Source organism: Cynocephalus volans, chromosome 12 (assembly GCF_027409185.1).
Source record: "Cynocephalus volans isolate mCynVol1 chromosome 12, mCynVol1.pri, whole genome shotgun sequence".
Classification (NCBI taxonomy): domain Eukaryota; kingdom Metazoa; phylum Chordata; class Mammalia; order Dermoptera; family Cynocephalidae; genus Cynocephalus; species Cynocephalus volans.
In genome coordinates this window covers 43,670,629-43,686,210 of record NC_084471.1, presented here as the reverse complement: position 1 = coordinate 43,686,210, position 15,582 = coordinate 43,670,629, and the positions used below count along the sequence as shown (strand labels likewise).

Sequence of the window (15,582 nt, the reverse complement as noted above, 5' to 3'; positions counted from 1 at the left end):
GCCGCACTCTCCTGAGTGCGCCACGGGGTCGGCCCAATAATTTGCTTAATAAATGTGAAAGTCCAAATTTTTATACAATGATTTTTATTGGGATATATCTTAAAATTACTCTAAATTCAATAAGAAAATATGTTTTATAAAAATATTATTTGTAAGCTGCTTTTTTGATAATTTAAATATTATTTAAGGACTGTGTATTGCATATATTTCTATTCACTTTTTTATATATAGAGATATGTTCCTGTGTTGCTTTGGCTTGGTGAGACTGGGTCTCAATAGGAATTTTATTGGATGAGAAGTATCAGAATCTAAGATGACTTTGATATTCCAGCAGAATTTAATAAGATAATATTAAAAAGGACTGAGTCAGGGATGTGTTCCAGGTTTTACACTGGACACAAAAAATTAATTACCCAGGTTCAAAATATTCCAGACAAAATGAAAGATCATTCATTTGACAAAAACTCAGGGTTTCCAGTTAACAGTAAATACAATGCAACAGTACAATACTGATATCAAAATACCTGAAGTACTCATAGCTATTAATAATAAGTTTGGTATCTAAAATGAGTGATGTGATATCTTGCTTCATTTTGTATTGGTCAGCTCTGAGTACACCTTTTGAGACAAATAAAGCCTATTCAGATCACTTTTATAAGACAATAACTAAGAAAAAAAATTCTCCTTTACTTTAGCTAAGAAAGAAGTTGTTAGGTACAAGTTGACAGTGTCAGCCAAGCATCCAAATCTCCCAGGAGGTTGTCAGTACAAAAAGTCGAACCTATTTGATAATGAACTACGAACAAGGACATTTTATTTTTCTCTCTAGGTATTAAAGCTTCCAAACTCTGTTTATTCCACAGGAGTCTGAACTAATAGAACTAAGAGAAACCATTGAAATGCTGAAGGCCCAGAACTCTGCTGCTCAGGCAGCCATTCAGGGAGCACTGAATGGTCCAGACCACCCTCCCAAAGGTATATTTAGAAATATTGCCATATTTCATCCAATATGATAAGCATCTATTTTATTTATTAATTACACTAAAGCTGCATTTACTCAGTGGCACTGCCTTTTATAGTAAGTTGGTATTAATGTGGTCAGAATCCCAGAATTTGAGAACAGTCGCTTTCATTATCAAATAATTTTTAAATTAACCTTAAGGGATTTGCATCTATAGTCACACACACATTTCTCTCTACTTGATTTGGTAAAGGTGGGGATGGAGTGGTTGGTTAATGCATACATATTTGGGGCCTACCGCGTGGCGCACTCGGGAGAGCGCGGCTCTGGGAGCGCAGCGGCACTCCCACTGCGCAGGTTCGGATCCTACATAGGGATGGCCGGTGCGCTCACTGGCTGAGTGCGGTGTGGGTGACACCAAGCCAAGGGTTGCGATCCCCTTACCGGTCACAAAAAGGACAAAAAAAAAAAAAAAAAAAGCAGACATATCTGACTTTAAGCAAAACAAACCCAGATCTGAATATAAAAATAAACTAATCAATATGGTGACATACCAAGTAGTGGGCATGGGGAACAACTTCTCCTGGGTGGGGGCAATAAAAAGGTTCATTTTCTATCATTTATTTAAAAAGAAAATGGATGAAAAGTTGGTCAGCTTTTTATTACCATGCTTCAGCAATACTAAACAATTAAAAATATTCCTCTCTACCACCAACCCCATTGGCTTACCACTGAAGAAATGCTCATTATTAATGTCATGTCATTTTTTTCTTCACATAGGTTGTACTTATTTATGCCCTGACTCTTTTCAATAACATTCAATATGCTCAACTCACTCTCAGCTGAAAAATCATTTCCTAAGTCCTGAAGGTCCTATCATTTCTCTTCCTATTTCCAGATAAATTTTGAAAAAATTTATGGAATCTTTCAGTGTCTTCTGCCACCAATCACCCTTCAGCCTACTGGAGTATAGTTTCTTTTCCCAGCACTCCACCAAAACTATTCTCTCCAAGATCAATATTGACTTGTATGACACTAGATCCAGTAAAACATTTAAAATGCTTAATTGTATTAGATATGGAAACAGCATTTGATACTGATGTCCTTTCCCTGCAACTTGAAACATTCATTTTTTCTAATGTTCATGACATCACACATTCTTGGTTGTCCTTCTGCTCCTTTGAAACATCTTTCTAAGTTTCTTTTGTAGGTTCACTCTTTTGTATCCCATTGTTAATTGTTGAAATCCTAAGCTCTCTTCTATTGTGATTCTCTACATTCTGATTCTATATATCCTATCTAAAATTCTATACAAATTCATCTAGTATTCCAGCTATAATTATCTTTCATGTGCTAGTAACTGTCAAATCTGTACCTCCAGGCCAGGCTCCTCTCTTGAGGTATAGATTATATATTCAACTTCTAAGGGAGAACTTTATGTGGGTATTTTTGGATGTCTATGTGGCACTTTAAACTCAATACCTCCAAATGTGAACCTATTTTCTTCCCTCATTCTTCTGCTTTAGTGCTATTTGCCTCAGTAAACGGCACCACTGTCCTTCCATATAATCAGAAATGTACGTGTTATTCATAAGTCCTTCTCTCCTGATTCAGTAAATTACCAAGTTCTGTTGGTTCTACCCTTAAATATGTCTTGGATCTGTTCACTTTTCTCTGGTCCAATTATCACCATCCATCATCTCTCCCCTGAACTATGACCACAAACTCGTAAATAGCCTTCCTACTCTTAATCTTCACCTACTGTCCACCATTCTTCACACTGAAGTTCGAACAATTGTCTAAAAACGTATATCTACAGATATCCCATTGCCTTTAGGATGAAATACAAACTCCTTAACATGACAAAATCTCTCTTGGCCAGCTTCATTCATTCCACAGATATTTATTGATTATCATTATATGCCAGATGCTGTTCTAGACCTTATCTCTTGTTCTTTTGTTGCACTGTATTGTCTATATTTCACCTGTCCTGAATGTCTTTTGATTCTTCATAATTTCTTCATATATTCTAGTTATTCCACTGGTAAATTCTACCCTGTTTGTTCAGCATAAAATCTTTCAGAGACACTGCAGGAGTTAGCCTAAATGTGCCTCCTTGACCCCGAAACTGAATGAGGTCCCCTGTGATATGTTTCTGGAAACAATTGCACTTCTCTTATGAAAATTTACATTATTCTTTGTTGTCTTCATTTAAGGTCTGTCTTTCCTGATTTATGGGAGAGGGATTTGGTTTGTTTTTTTCAACCTAGTGCCTATGATGATGCCTTGCGCATAAGAGGTTCTTGTTGGAATTATATAAAAAAGAATAATATAATTTTAAATTATATTTGAATTTTAATTTTAGGAAACCAAGTAAATAAAGTGAGATATTTAAATTGAAGGACAAACTAGTTCCCTAGGGGCTACTTCTGTTAAGAGTTTAGCAACTTTCCATGTGGGTGAGTTGATTTATATGCTGCATGGAAAATTACTGCATATTTAAAGCTTATCTTAGAGCTATAATAAAGCAGCTTATGTTCTAAATCTTCACAACATAAATAGGTCCAGAAGGGATTTAAAAAGGCTTAATCCTTTCTTCAACATAGCACAAGTCACTGAAGTGAAACTTTCTGGAAGGATTCCTTTTATCTTAGGCAACAGGTGGCTTACTATATCTACTGGAATTGAAAAATAGGAATTCCTTTTCTCAGAAATGTGGGAGGAGTGGTGCCTAAGATGGATAAAATAGTAACAGTTAATATCTAAGTTGGTCAAGAAATATTAAAAAATAATTTTCCATGTTTTAAAACTAACCAACACGACTATTTATAAAAGATTGAATGTATACAGATGGTCAAATTTTATTTCTGTAATATTAAAACTTAATTTTAAATCACTGAACATAAAGTTGATTCTTGTCATATTGACTGTTGACATTCCATGGAGAAAAGTCAGTTGGACTAATTATGTATCTTTCCATGGGTTATTAAGGTAACTGTACAGACTATAAATTGGTATCCTGAAGTCATATTGACATTCGTTTTTTGAGATTTTAAAATATTTATTTTGTGTAAATTTTTAACATGTGATTTTAAGATGTATATTTGGAATGAGGCAACGCTTTTATAGACAGGTAAAAACTATGGCAAAATTACATGCCAATTTACTGATGTACCTTTCTATTTTCTCTAAATTTATGAATCACATTTATTAACGAAGCCTGATAAATAAAAAGCCTATAATAAAATAAATTTACTTATTAATTTACAAAAATATTTAAGTACCCCAGCTATGCCCTAGGTACTCTATTAGATCTTGAAATACAAAGATAAAAGAGAATGCCTCTGTATGCCAGGGATCACAATCCACTGCAATGAAAGGTAAATTTTATATATACATATATATTATAACATACATAATTGTTTTTAAGGCTGAAAATTGAAGGTAATGGAAAATTTTACTTTCATTTTTCAAAATATACTATTTCTTTTTAAGTCACTACTTTTGTGTAAACATGGAATGATTTTGCCTTAAGATATAACAAGTGTTGTTAGAAAAAGAGAAAACCCATGTATTAAATGGCTGTTGACAGTAAATATTTTTTATGGATAATGGTAGGCAAACATAGTTCTGTTGAATAAATAATTAGAATAAATGTATTCAACAACTATGTATTGATTGCCTACCACATGCCATGCTCAGTACAAGGCCCTGGATATACATTGACAAACAACTAGACATGATCTTTGTCTCCATTGAATTTCAGTCTAGCAGGAGAGAGGAAAAGAAATGATTGTTTGTGGTCACTGGTGTAGCTGTGTGCATACCAAAGTAGTTAAAAATTCTAAGATGAGTAAGTCCCATCGAGAAGGAGGTTTACAGGGAACCCACTAGAGGTTGCGTAGTAAGCAAAGGCCTTTTCAAGTTAACAACATTTAAAGGGAGATCCAAAGAATAATTATCAAGTCATAGTGTAAATATTGAGGAAGGAGCATCCTTAGGAGGGCTTTGAGGCAGAAAAGAGATTAGTGCCCTTATGGAACTGATACGAGAAAGATAATGAGCAAAAGTGAAATAAGGAGAACAGGCTGGAGAGATAAGGACTGACAAGGTTATTGAGGATGTTTAGGCAATATTGAAGAGTTGGGATTTTTTTCTATTTTTATTAAAATGAGTCTATTGAAAGGTTTTAAGTTAGGGAGTGATAAAGTTTTTCTTTTAAAAAGATTTCTCTAGCTACTGTTTGTAGAATGGTTTGAAGGCGAGTAATTTGGATAGCTATTCTTGCTGTAAAGCAGATAAGTGATGTTGGTAGCTTGAACAGGGGCAGTGGTGGTGCAGAGGATGGGAAGGGGACAGTGAATGAGTAACCAAACAGATAACTGAAATTTATACTTTTAAAATAGGCTTCTCCATTCATTCAGATTATTGACATTCATTTGTTTAACCATTCTTTACACACTTTTATGATAACCTATGGGCTGAATCAATACTTATAAGCACAAGAAAGGAATTATCAGAAAAAAAAAGTAAAATGCATTCCCTTCATTCCACTATATATTGAAATTATGCCTTTGCTAAGTTTTTTTTTTTTTTTAAATGCAGTCATGGGTGAAAGTAACTAAAACCTCCAGTGACTACTTTTCACCTATGATTATAATAATTTACCTTTGTAAAAAAATGTAGGGATTAATCAGAAAAGTCAAATACAATTTATTAATTCTGGATATAATAAAAATTTTGACACAAAGAATAATTGCAATTTGTAATGATGAACATGCTAATAATACTGATTTGATCATCACGTATTGTACACAAATACTGATAGTCAACTTTGTACCCCATAAATATGTGTAATCAATTATGTTTCAATTAAAAATGAATTTAAAAATATCTCTGTTAACACTTTGTATATCTGCTCTATTTGTGAAAGTTAACTTTTAGGAAAAAGCTAGTAAATTATACATCTTATTCAGAAAAGCTCACAGTCAACCACAGCAGAAATTTTAAAAACTAATAAATATCTACACATATTCTTCTATTATTTATTCATATAACTTCCATATTAGTTGATTAAGGGATAGTAGGTTCCTTTATTGTTGAATCAAAATGGCACACATAAATAACTTGATTTTTGATATGCAAAAACCATAAATGTTCTCATCATTATTTTTTAAAATAATTTTAAGAGACCAAACTGGGGATTCTGAAAAATAGGTCTATTTTTTCGTCCTATAGAATTTGTCAACATGATAACCTTAATGGAAAAATGAAGGTACTTATTGATATGTATGTACGTGAGCATAGGATATATTTTTGTATGTATGTATGTGTATATACATATCTTATATTCTAACACATGTATGCATTGATTATGTTTTGAAAGTAACCAGTACAGTTTATTGCCATGGGTCATTTTTACTATTCAAAGAATCAGTCAACTGGAACGGCTTGATTTTACACTATTATTTCTACAGAAACTTTTTGAAAGCTATATAGTAAGTTTTGACATCTTACAAGTTCCACTGAGATTTTTTGCTTAGCTAATCGGCATTAATGCCAATTTAAATGTATTAATAGAAATGGCCTAAAAGCAAATTTGATTTTAAAAATAATCTTGTATGTTCTCTTAGTGTCTCAGTAACAATATCAGTTCACTGTAAGTAGATAAAATTTCAATTTCAATTTCAATTTTAATACATCGTATAAGCTAATCAATACATAAGCTATTAATACATCATATATAAGCTAATTGTATAGAATAAGTGGATACTTTCAAAAACTGATTAAATATCAACTGCCATCCTCTTTAAAATATCTTGTGTAACTAGAGAAGCGCCACATGCATTTTAGAGGTATAGCAAGGCCATTTTACATGGCAACTAGCACAATAGATGCTAGGATCAGTCTAGGTCTGAGTCTGGCTTCACTGTTTTTCAGCTGTATGACCATGTGCAAATTATATATAGTAATTCAACTCATTTTAGTGATTTACTTTAAGAATAAAATTAAGTACTTCAGGGACATATTAAGCATGCAGTGGAAGCTAGCTTTCTTATTACTTGTTATTAGTGTTACTGATACTATTCTAAGTCATGGTCAGGGAGTAGGGGTATGTTGGAAGACTTGCACTGTCTCAGATTGTTTAATTTACAAACTCAGTCTACTGAGACTCTCCCTTGAGGATCTTCACTACACTGGCTCTTTGACCTTGGTCTAGTTACTTAACTTCTTTGTGCTCCAATTTCCTCATCTGTGAAATGATGTGCATACGTAACTTCCCAGGTTTGTTTTGGCTCTAACGTGATATGATTCTATGAAATGGGAAGTTAATTTATTTGCCTTTAGTAACTTTATTCAAAGCACAAATATTAAAAAGGCATAAATAATCCTTATCCTATTATGAGTTTCCATTCACTCCATGGAACTAATCATTTGGAATAAGCCATTTTGGATGTGCTGTTTGATCTGAGTATTCAGTAGAAATCACAAGCACAGCATTTCAGTTTTGGACAAAACTCAGAACTCATTTAACCATCAATGTTACAGACTTGTAAGAGATTCCCATTGAATCTTAATTTAGATAAGTCAGTTAATTAAAGAAAATACAGTTGAATTTTAATTTATAAAACCAAAACTGCATTGAAATGATCTGTACAAACCCTTGTTGACCTTTATTAGAAAACATCCTCTCAGAAAGCCTAAAAGACTTACTTACTCAGGTTGAGACTCTTTATGAGCAAATGTGATATTCTCTATCTATTGCTAGATCTCCGCATCAGAAGACAGCATTCCTCCGAAAGTGTTTCTAGTATCAACAGTGCCACAAGCCATTCCAGCATTGGCAGTGGTAATGATGCTGACTCCAAGAAAAAGAAAAAGAAAAACTGGGTAAGCCGTAATCACTTATCTAATTCTGAAGCTGCTTATTGCACAGTGAGGTAGGCTTTTTCCTTTGGGGCTTTAGATATCTGCAGCAATTTGCAAAGAGTCTCATTGGAGTGACTGGAGCCTCCAACGCTGTACTCATTACCAAGATTAGGTTGGCATGGTGATGAGGAGTAGACATTTTGGAGTTGGGACTAACCTTGGGTTTGAATCTCCACTGGATCCCTACTGTATCTTTTGTGGGGACTGAATGTTCTCATCTGCAAAAATAGAATAATTAATACTGACTTCATAGAGTTGTAGTAAAGAAAAATAAGATAACATCTGTATACAAATGGCTTAGATCAGGGGCTTATTGTGGGGGTGGTGATGAAGAAGAAAAAGATTACGATGGTGATGATGATAGTGGTGGTGGTACTGGAGGAAAAGGAGGATTGGAGTTGATGAAGGGAAAAAAGAGACATTGAGAGCTCCCCTCCCCCACCCCACCCCAAGTCAACAGGGCTTACAGTGTGAATAAAATTTCACCCCATAAAAACCTGCTTGATTTGTTTTTTACCAAGAGAACATAGTAGAAATATAGAAATGCGCTTTAACAGAACTGTGCCTTAAGTTTGCTAGAGATATAATTTATGATAATATTAAGCAATTGTTAAAAAACTGAGGGAGAGATGCTATCACTGCCAAAAGTTTAAAAACAATGAAGTAAAGGATTTTTTTTTTTACTACCATGAAACAAAGATAAATTTTAAATAAACACAAATCAATGAAATCCAACACATAACTATCAGAGGATTTTACTGGAGTACTTTCTATAAATAATGAGAGAAATATCTTTTTTGTTTAAAAAAAATGTTTATGCAGGTAATATTTTAAAATACTGATCAGCCTTCATTCCCTTGATTTGTAATTCCACATTCTTTCATGTTTCTGCAAGGTGAACTCTAGAGGAAGTGAGGTGAATATAAACCATGGACAATTGGCATGCATCTATGAAAAAAACCCTACCTTGGCATGAATGCTATTCAGTTTGGCAGTAGGCTTTTACAGCTTTTAAAAACAGATTACCTTGTATGTCTTTCTTTGTGTCTTTTCATTTTAATCTCAAATTTTAAAGAGAAGTATAACCACTTTCTGAATAGAGCTGTAGGGGATACCAATTCTGGTTTTGAATAGTCTGGGAATTGAAAATTTGAATAGAAAATCATAATTAACCAAGTGTTAGGTGAATTTGATTTCATTTTGCTTTTTAAGTTTGTACTGTCAGCAGGACATGACTTGATTGTAGCACTAAAGTGGCTATTTAAAACAAATTGCCTTGAAGAGAGAAGCATTGGGAATGGAGATCCCTTCAAGGTACTTAGTTTTAAATGAGTGCTCTGACAGTCGTGCCCTTGACCTTGCACTATTTAAAAGCCTTCCGCGTATGTGCTGTGCTGGATTAATACAAGAATAAAATGAAAACACAAAACACGGTATCATTTTGTTTTAGGGATACTGTGCTGCAACTGTTAATACTCTGCTTATACATACTGACCCCAGGCAGTGGCTAGGATGGCACCTGCAAACTAACGCCCCAAAGCAAAACCTCTCCAAGTGCAAATAGACAAGCAGGGTAATGTCTGTCCTTCTTTCAGCTGAGAAGCTCTTTCAAACAAGCCTTTGGGAAGAAAAAGTCCACCAAGCCTCCTTCCTCACATTCGGACATTGAAGAGCTCACTGATTCATCCCTTCCAGCATCCCCTAAGTTGCCCCATAGTGCTGGGGACTGTGGCTCAGCATCCATGAAGCCCTCACAATCTGCCTCAGCGTAAGTCATTCCCTTTACACAATGCTGAAATAGTTTTAAAGAACAACTTCAGGCCAAGCCCATGTGTATGTTCTAAATGTAATTAGGTTGTACTTTCCCAATGGTAGCACCATGGTCATTTTCAGATCTTTCTGAGAGTGGTGGACAGCATTTGTTTAACTTTCATTTTTCATATATTAGAATTCGAGTGTTTCTTGATCTCATTCTTCACTTTTCTAAATCATTATTCTCACTTCTTTTCACTTGCATTTGTCCATGTATCTGTCTAACTGTGCGTACATGCAGGTCACCCCTTGTCTGGCCACCAAAGAAACGGCAAAATGGCCTTGTGATCTACAAGCATAGATCCCGGTAAAATGGAGTGTGATGCATGAAAACTGCAAAGATCCAGGTTCTAACTTAAGCAGCATTCGCTTTTGCTTTTTCTAAAATCACTTGCATGCATTTAAAAATAAATACCTCCTCTTTCTTTCTGTTTTTCAACTAAAATTTGGTTTTTTAAAACCAACCTACAATCTGTTTTTCTTTGATTCTATTAGATAATCTAATGTAGCATTTTCTATAGTAGTAGCATTTTCTAGGTAGCATTTTCACTTTTGGATAGTATAAGAAAGAACACAACATTTAGAATGTAGACATATGTTCTGATGAGACGATTCTCTTTGTTTTATATGCTATTTAAGTCAGGTTTCCTTGTATGTCCATGACAATGACTAGCATAGCAATGTCATATAGAACAGGGCCACTATGCTTTGGCTACACAATTTTATCTCCTATTTAGGAAGGAAAAACATACCACTATCATTTTGTAATCAGCAACCTAGTCCTCAAATTTTAAATGGAAAAAAGATATTAGTTAGTATAAAATAATTTTTGACAGATTTCTTACAAAGCTTTTCACAAAACAATAAAACAAAGTAATAAGGATAAAATGTATATGATCTTCAAACAGCCTCCAGCTAGCCAGCTAGTATGGATTGAAACCTGTGATTTAGCTTCATTAGCTGTGATCTCCTAAATCAGCTGAGCCTAACAGGAAGATTTTATACACTCATCCATTATTTTAATGTCCCAAACTAATCTCTCTTATTTATTTTCTACAATATTCATACTGGATTTTCACAGTAACTTGAAGACACTATGGTGGCAGAAAAGGTTATTGTTTACACAGTTTTACTAAAGAACAAAAATATGTTAAGGACATAATCACTTTGCCTTTAAGAAGGAATATTTCACATGTTGCAAATGGAGATTTGTCTCTTGAAAAATGACAATAAAATGTAGTAATACTATGATTCTTCTGCCGTATAAATATTAGCATCCATAAAGGAATTCTGAGGATCACTTTATATTCAGTAATAGAAGATTGTTTTTAAACTTTAGAAAATAGGAATAAAAGAGTAAAAGAATAAGACAGCTATTTTCAGTTTTGAATTTGTGAATGCATTACTGTTTGTAAAACTTTTTCTTTCTCTAGGTTTTGCCAGCAGCAAATAATTTCTGTACCTGCTGGATAATATTGCAGTTCAGCCTTCAAACGAGGCATTGCTTTTCCTAATCCTCTGGCTTCCCCAGACCACTGATTTCATGTTTGTTTCCTTCTTCAGGATCTGTGAATGCACAGAGGCTGAGGCGGAGATAATTCTGCAGCTGAAGAGCGAGCTCAGAGAAAAGGAATTAAAATTAACGGATATTCGGCTGGAGGCCCTCAGCTCTGCTCATCATCTTGATCAGATCCGGGAAGCCATGAACCGGATGCAGGTTGGTGCTGAAGCATCTTCTAGAACAAAATAGAGAGATAGAAATGCTGCTTGTTCTCTTCTCTTGGTTATTGTGAGGGAAAAAAGTCCACTTTTAAACTCACCATGAGCATGTACTTTGTTTATTTAATCTCCACAACTCATTTTTCCATATCAAATGGATAATTTTGTCAAACCCGGGTTTCAGGTAGGAGTGCAAACTGGCTGGTTATACTCAAGGACCATTCAAGATAATTGTAGTAGTGCTTAGATTCAGGTTGAGAGCTGAGTTTTCAGACACAACACTACAATTCTTGCTTCTTCAGTTTTCCATGATTTATCTTTATGTTGAATTTTTTCCTGTTCTTTGGAAATCTGACTTTCAAATACCTTCACCCATTTTCTATTGAAAAACAAAGGTAATGAGGAAACTACAGAAATACAACACAAACCTTCTGAATATGGAAGAAAAAGTGATTTAGAATGCCATCTGTAAAAGAGAAGCTTTTGTATTTTTTGAAAACTTCTGAAGGCTAAATTCAGAACCGGTCTGTGCTCAGACTAAGTTTTCTTTTTATTATTGTAAACCAGTAATCACTTGGTACCACAGATGACTGAAATAAGAAAAGCTCGTAGCTTAGCAGATTCATCTGCCACTGTATGTATTCATCAAAAGGCTTTCATTGTTTTTATGACCTTAGTGCCCCATTTTGAAGGAACAAAAACTTTTTCAGGTGTTAGCTTGGATTCTGAAGTAATCTTAAATCACCTTATTTATATTATTTTGTTTTGCTCTGTTTTTGTACTCTCCGTGAATTCACAGTATTACAAATGGTGTTATTTGCTTATGGGATTCCAACATCACTCTTAAAAAGAGAAATATTCTGAATTAGTCAATTATATAGTTCTTAAATAAGACCGAGTCTTGAAAAACTTCTCAAAAATATGATATATTCAAAAAATAAGTATTAAAAATGTCGAATGCTTAGTGTGTCTACATATGTGAATACAGGAATACATATATGTGAGAGACAGAGAAAAGGTTAACTTTCTTCAGAAGGAAATACTGTTTTCGTAATTTATATTTGTTTGTTTAACATAATACCATGTGCTTTATTTAACAAATTGACTCTGATAAAAGACTTGGTGCTATTTTCTCAATCAAACTAGCTCAATTTTTTTTTTCATGTTTTTCTTGTTCATAACAGAATGAGATTGAAATACTCAAGGCTGAAAATGACAGGTTGAAGGCAGAGACTGGGAACACAGCTAAGCCTGCCCGGCCTCCATCAGAATCCTCAAGCAGCACCTCCTCTTCGTCTTCACGGCAGTCCTTAGGACTTTCTCTAAACAATCTGAACATCACAGAGTCTGTTACCTCAGGTGATTTAGTGCACATCCCTGCCTGAATCATGCCTATCAGTTAACAGAAGTGGGGGAAAGACTGCAATTTGGGGAAACTTACACCCTTTTTTAAAAAAAAATTAATTAATTAATTTATTTATTTATTTTTTAATTTTATTTTGTCGATATACATTGTGGCTGATTATTGCTCCCCATCACCAAAACCTCCCTCCCTCCTCCCTCCCCCCCTCCCCCCCAACAATGTCCTTTCTGTTTGCTTGTCGTATCAACTTCAAGTAATTGTGGTTGTTATATCTTCTCCCCGCCCCCCCCCCCGGTTTTGTGTGTGTCTGTGTGTGTGTGTGTGTGTGTGTGTGTGTGTGAATTTATATATTAATTTTTAGCTCCCACCAATAAGTGAGAACATGTGGTATTTCTCTTTCTGTGCCTGACTTGTTTCACTTAATATAATTCTCTCGAGGTCCATCCATGTTGTTGCAAATGGCAGTATTTCATTCGTTTTTATAGCTGAGTAGTATTCCATTGCCTTACACCCTTTTTAAAATGTTAATGCTCTAACTCTCAGAAATAATCCTTTTATCTTATAAACTTGTTCTACTTAGTTATAATTTTAAAAGATTTTCTGTGAAAGAGTGAATCTTAGAGATATGGCTTTCCTATCATTTAAAAAAATCACTTGTGCTTGGGAAGTACTTTCTCCATGATCATGAATAATAATAAATATTTCAGTGATGATCATTAGTACTCATGAATATGGTAATAATTACCCCATGCAATTTGATAGTGTTTTAAGTGTACAAAGCCCATTTACAAAGTGTATCAGGACCTATTTCTAAATTTGACTAAATGATTCTGCCTGATGTTGCCTACAGAGAACATAATGCTACTATATCCCCCAGTCTGCAGCTTTATTAAATTTCCAGCAAACAAAAAAACCACATTGGATTCTGTTATTGTATTCAACAACACTAATGATGGAACAGGGATATAGTTTTGATCCCATTGCAAATAGAATCATATGACGTAATGTCATCTTAATATCTGATGAGCTATTCGATTTTAAAGTATAACTGCTCTTATGGCATTGAATCATTTTATGGATATAGGATTAAGTTTGGGAAATGTTTACATGAGGATCTGTGGTAATTGCAAAACACAGCCACAAGATGACGCTTGGAAACCAATAATATACATGTTCTTGGGTAACTTTAGATTCATTGTGAAACTGAGACAATCCACTGCTTGCCTTCAATCACATTAAAATATAAAAGAAGAAAGAAAATGACACAGCATGCTGATATTGATTACATTTACAATAAATGATCATATTCCTAATAAATTAAATCTCTTTTAAAAAGTCAGAATTTTTTTTTTTTTTTTTTTTTTTTTTTGGTCTTTTTCGTGACCGGCACTCAGCCAGTGTGCGCACCGGCCATTCCTATATAGGATCCGAACCCGCGGCGGGAGCGTCGCTGTGCTCCCAGCGCCGCACTCTCCCGAGTGCACCACGGCCTTGGCCCAGAATTTTTTAATTACACTATTATGACTGCCCTTCAAAACACAAAATGAATGGCCTGAATATATACTTTCCTTCAATTTACATCTAAAATGCATATGGGAACTTTCTGTAATTCAGGAAAACAACATTTATAAATATTTGGTGGGGATTAGGGGAAGTAAATAAATTCTGAGAATAAGAATCTATTAAACTGGTATGAGTAATCAAGAAAAAACAGAGATCTCAGAATTAAATGAACTTATAGAACATTAGGAAAAATAAGATTACAGGAATAAGTTTTAATAACTTGAATATGTAAATTGTACATAAAGTGTTATTATCCACACTCCTCAAAATATTCTAAAAAGAAAGAACAACAAATTTAAATGCATAGAATATGAGGGTCCTAGTAATATCCTTTATGTTGGCTTGGTGTTGAACCTGACAGAGAAGTGAGTAGGATCTACACCTAATGGCACCTAGTGTATTTCTGTCTTCCCAGGCCTGACTCCTATGGAAAAACAAGGGAAATATCTTATAGGACAGCTTAAAGGCAGGATTTCACTGCCTGTCACATAACTTTGTTTTATTTTATGGAAATACAGTCAGGTTTGAAAGAGGCAAGGTTAGTGCTGAAGGTAGTTTAGAAAGAATAGACATAAAAATGAAACCAAAATTAATGTCTAGGAAAGACTAGAACTCATAAAGACAAATATAATATCAAAGAGATCAAATTTATAATTCTGCATTCATTGAACTTAACACAGTTATGACCATGATTGAGAATTTGGGGCTATTTTGGGAGAGGCTGTTTTTAAGATTTGTTTTAAAATATGCTTTTTAATTACCCATTGCATCAGTTCTTTTTAATCTTTATTTTATTTCCTTAATCATTTTTTAATAGTGATACTTGTGTACAAACTAACAAAAAAATGAAATCACATGATTGTTTTCATTGCCTTCATTCTTGTTTAATGGGTTCAAAACTTGGAAATCAAAAATGCCATTATTCTGGAGCTTTTTTAAAAATTTAATTTAATTTAATTTTACTTCTCAAAATACATTGTACTTGATTTTCATGCCCCTTTTTTTTTTTTTTTAAATTTTATTTTGTCGATATACATTGTAGCTGATTATTGCTCCCCATCACCAAAACCTCCCTCCCTTCTCCCTCCTCCCCTCCCCCCCAACAATGTCCTTTCTGTTTGCTTGTTGTATCAACTTCAAATAATTGTGGTTGTTATATCTTCTTCCCCCCCCCCCGGTTTGTGTGTGTGTGTGTGTATGTGTGTGTGTGAATTTATATATTAATTTTTAGCTC

At 34.1% G+C, this 15,582-nt stretch overlaps 1 protein-coding gene across 2 annotated transcripts in view; it reads left to right on the top strand.

Annotated features, from left to right (window-relative positions):
- NAV3 (neuron navigator 3) overlaps positions 1–15,582 on the top strand; it is a 371,530-nt gene that overhangs the window by 323,603 nt on the left and 32,345 nt on the right. The window contains exons 24-30 of one of the 2 annotated variants that reach the window (XM_063074983.1): positions 864–975; positions 7,731–7,852; positions 8,787–8,807; positions 9,487–9,659; positions 9,945–10,010; positions 11,267–11,420; positions 12,607–12,781. In XM_063074983.1, the coding sequence (XP_062931053.1) occupies positions 864–975; positions 7,731–7,852; positions 8,787–8,807; positions 9,487–9,659; positions 9,945–10,010; positions 11,267–11,420; positions 12,607–12,781 (823 nt within the window). The remainder of the gene's footprint in view (positions 1–863; positions 976–7,730; positions 7,853–8,786; positions 8,808–9,486; positions 9,660–9,944; positions 10,011–11,266; positions 11,421–12,606; positions 12,782–15,582) is intronic. The other variant, XM_063074984.1, reaches the window with a different exon arrangement.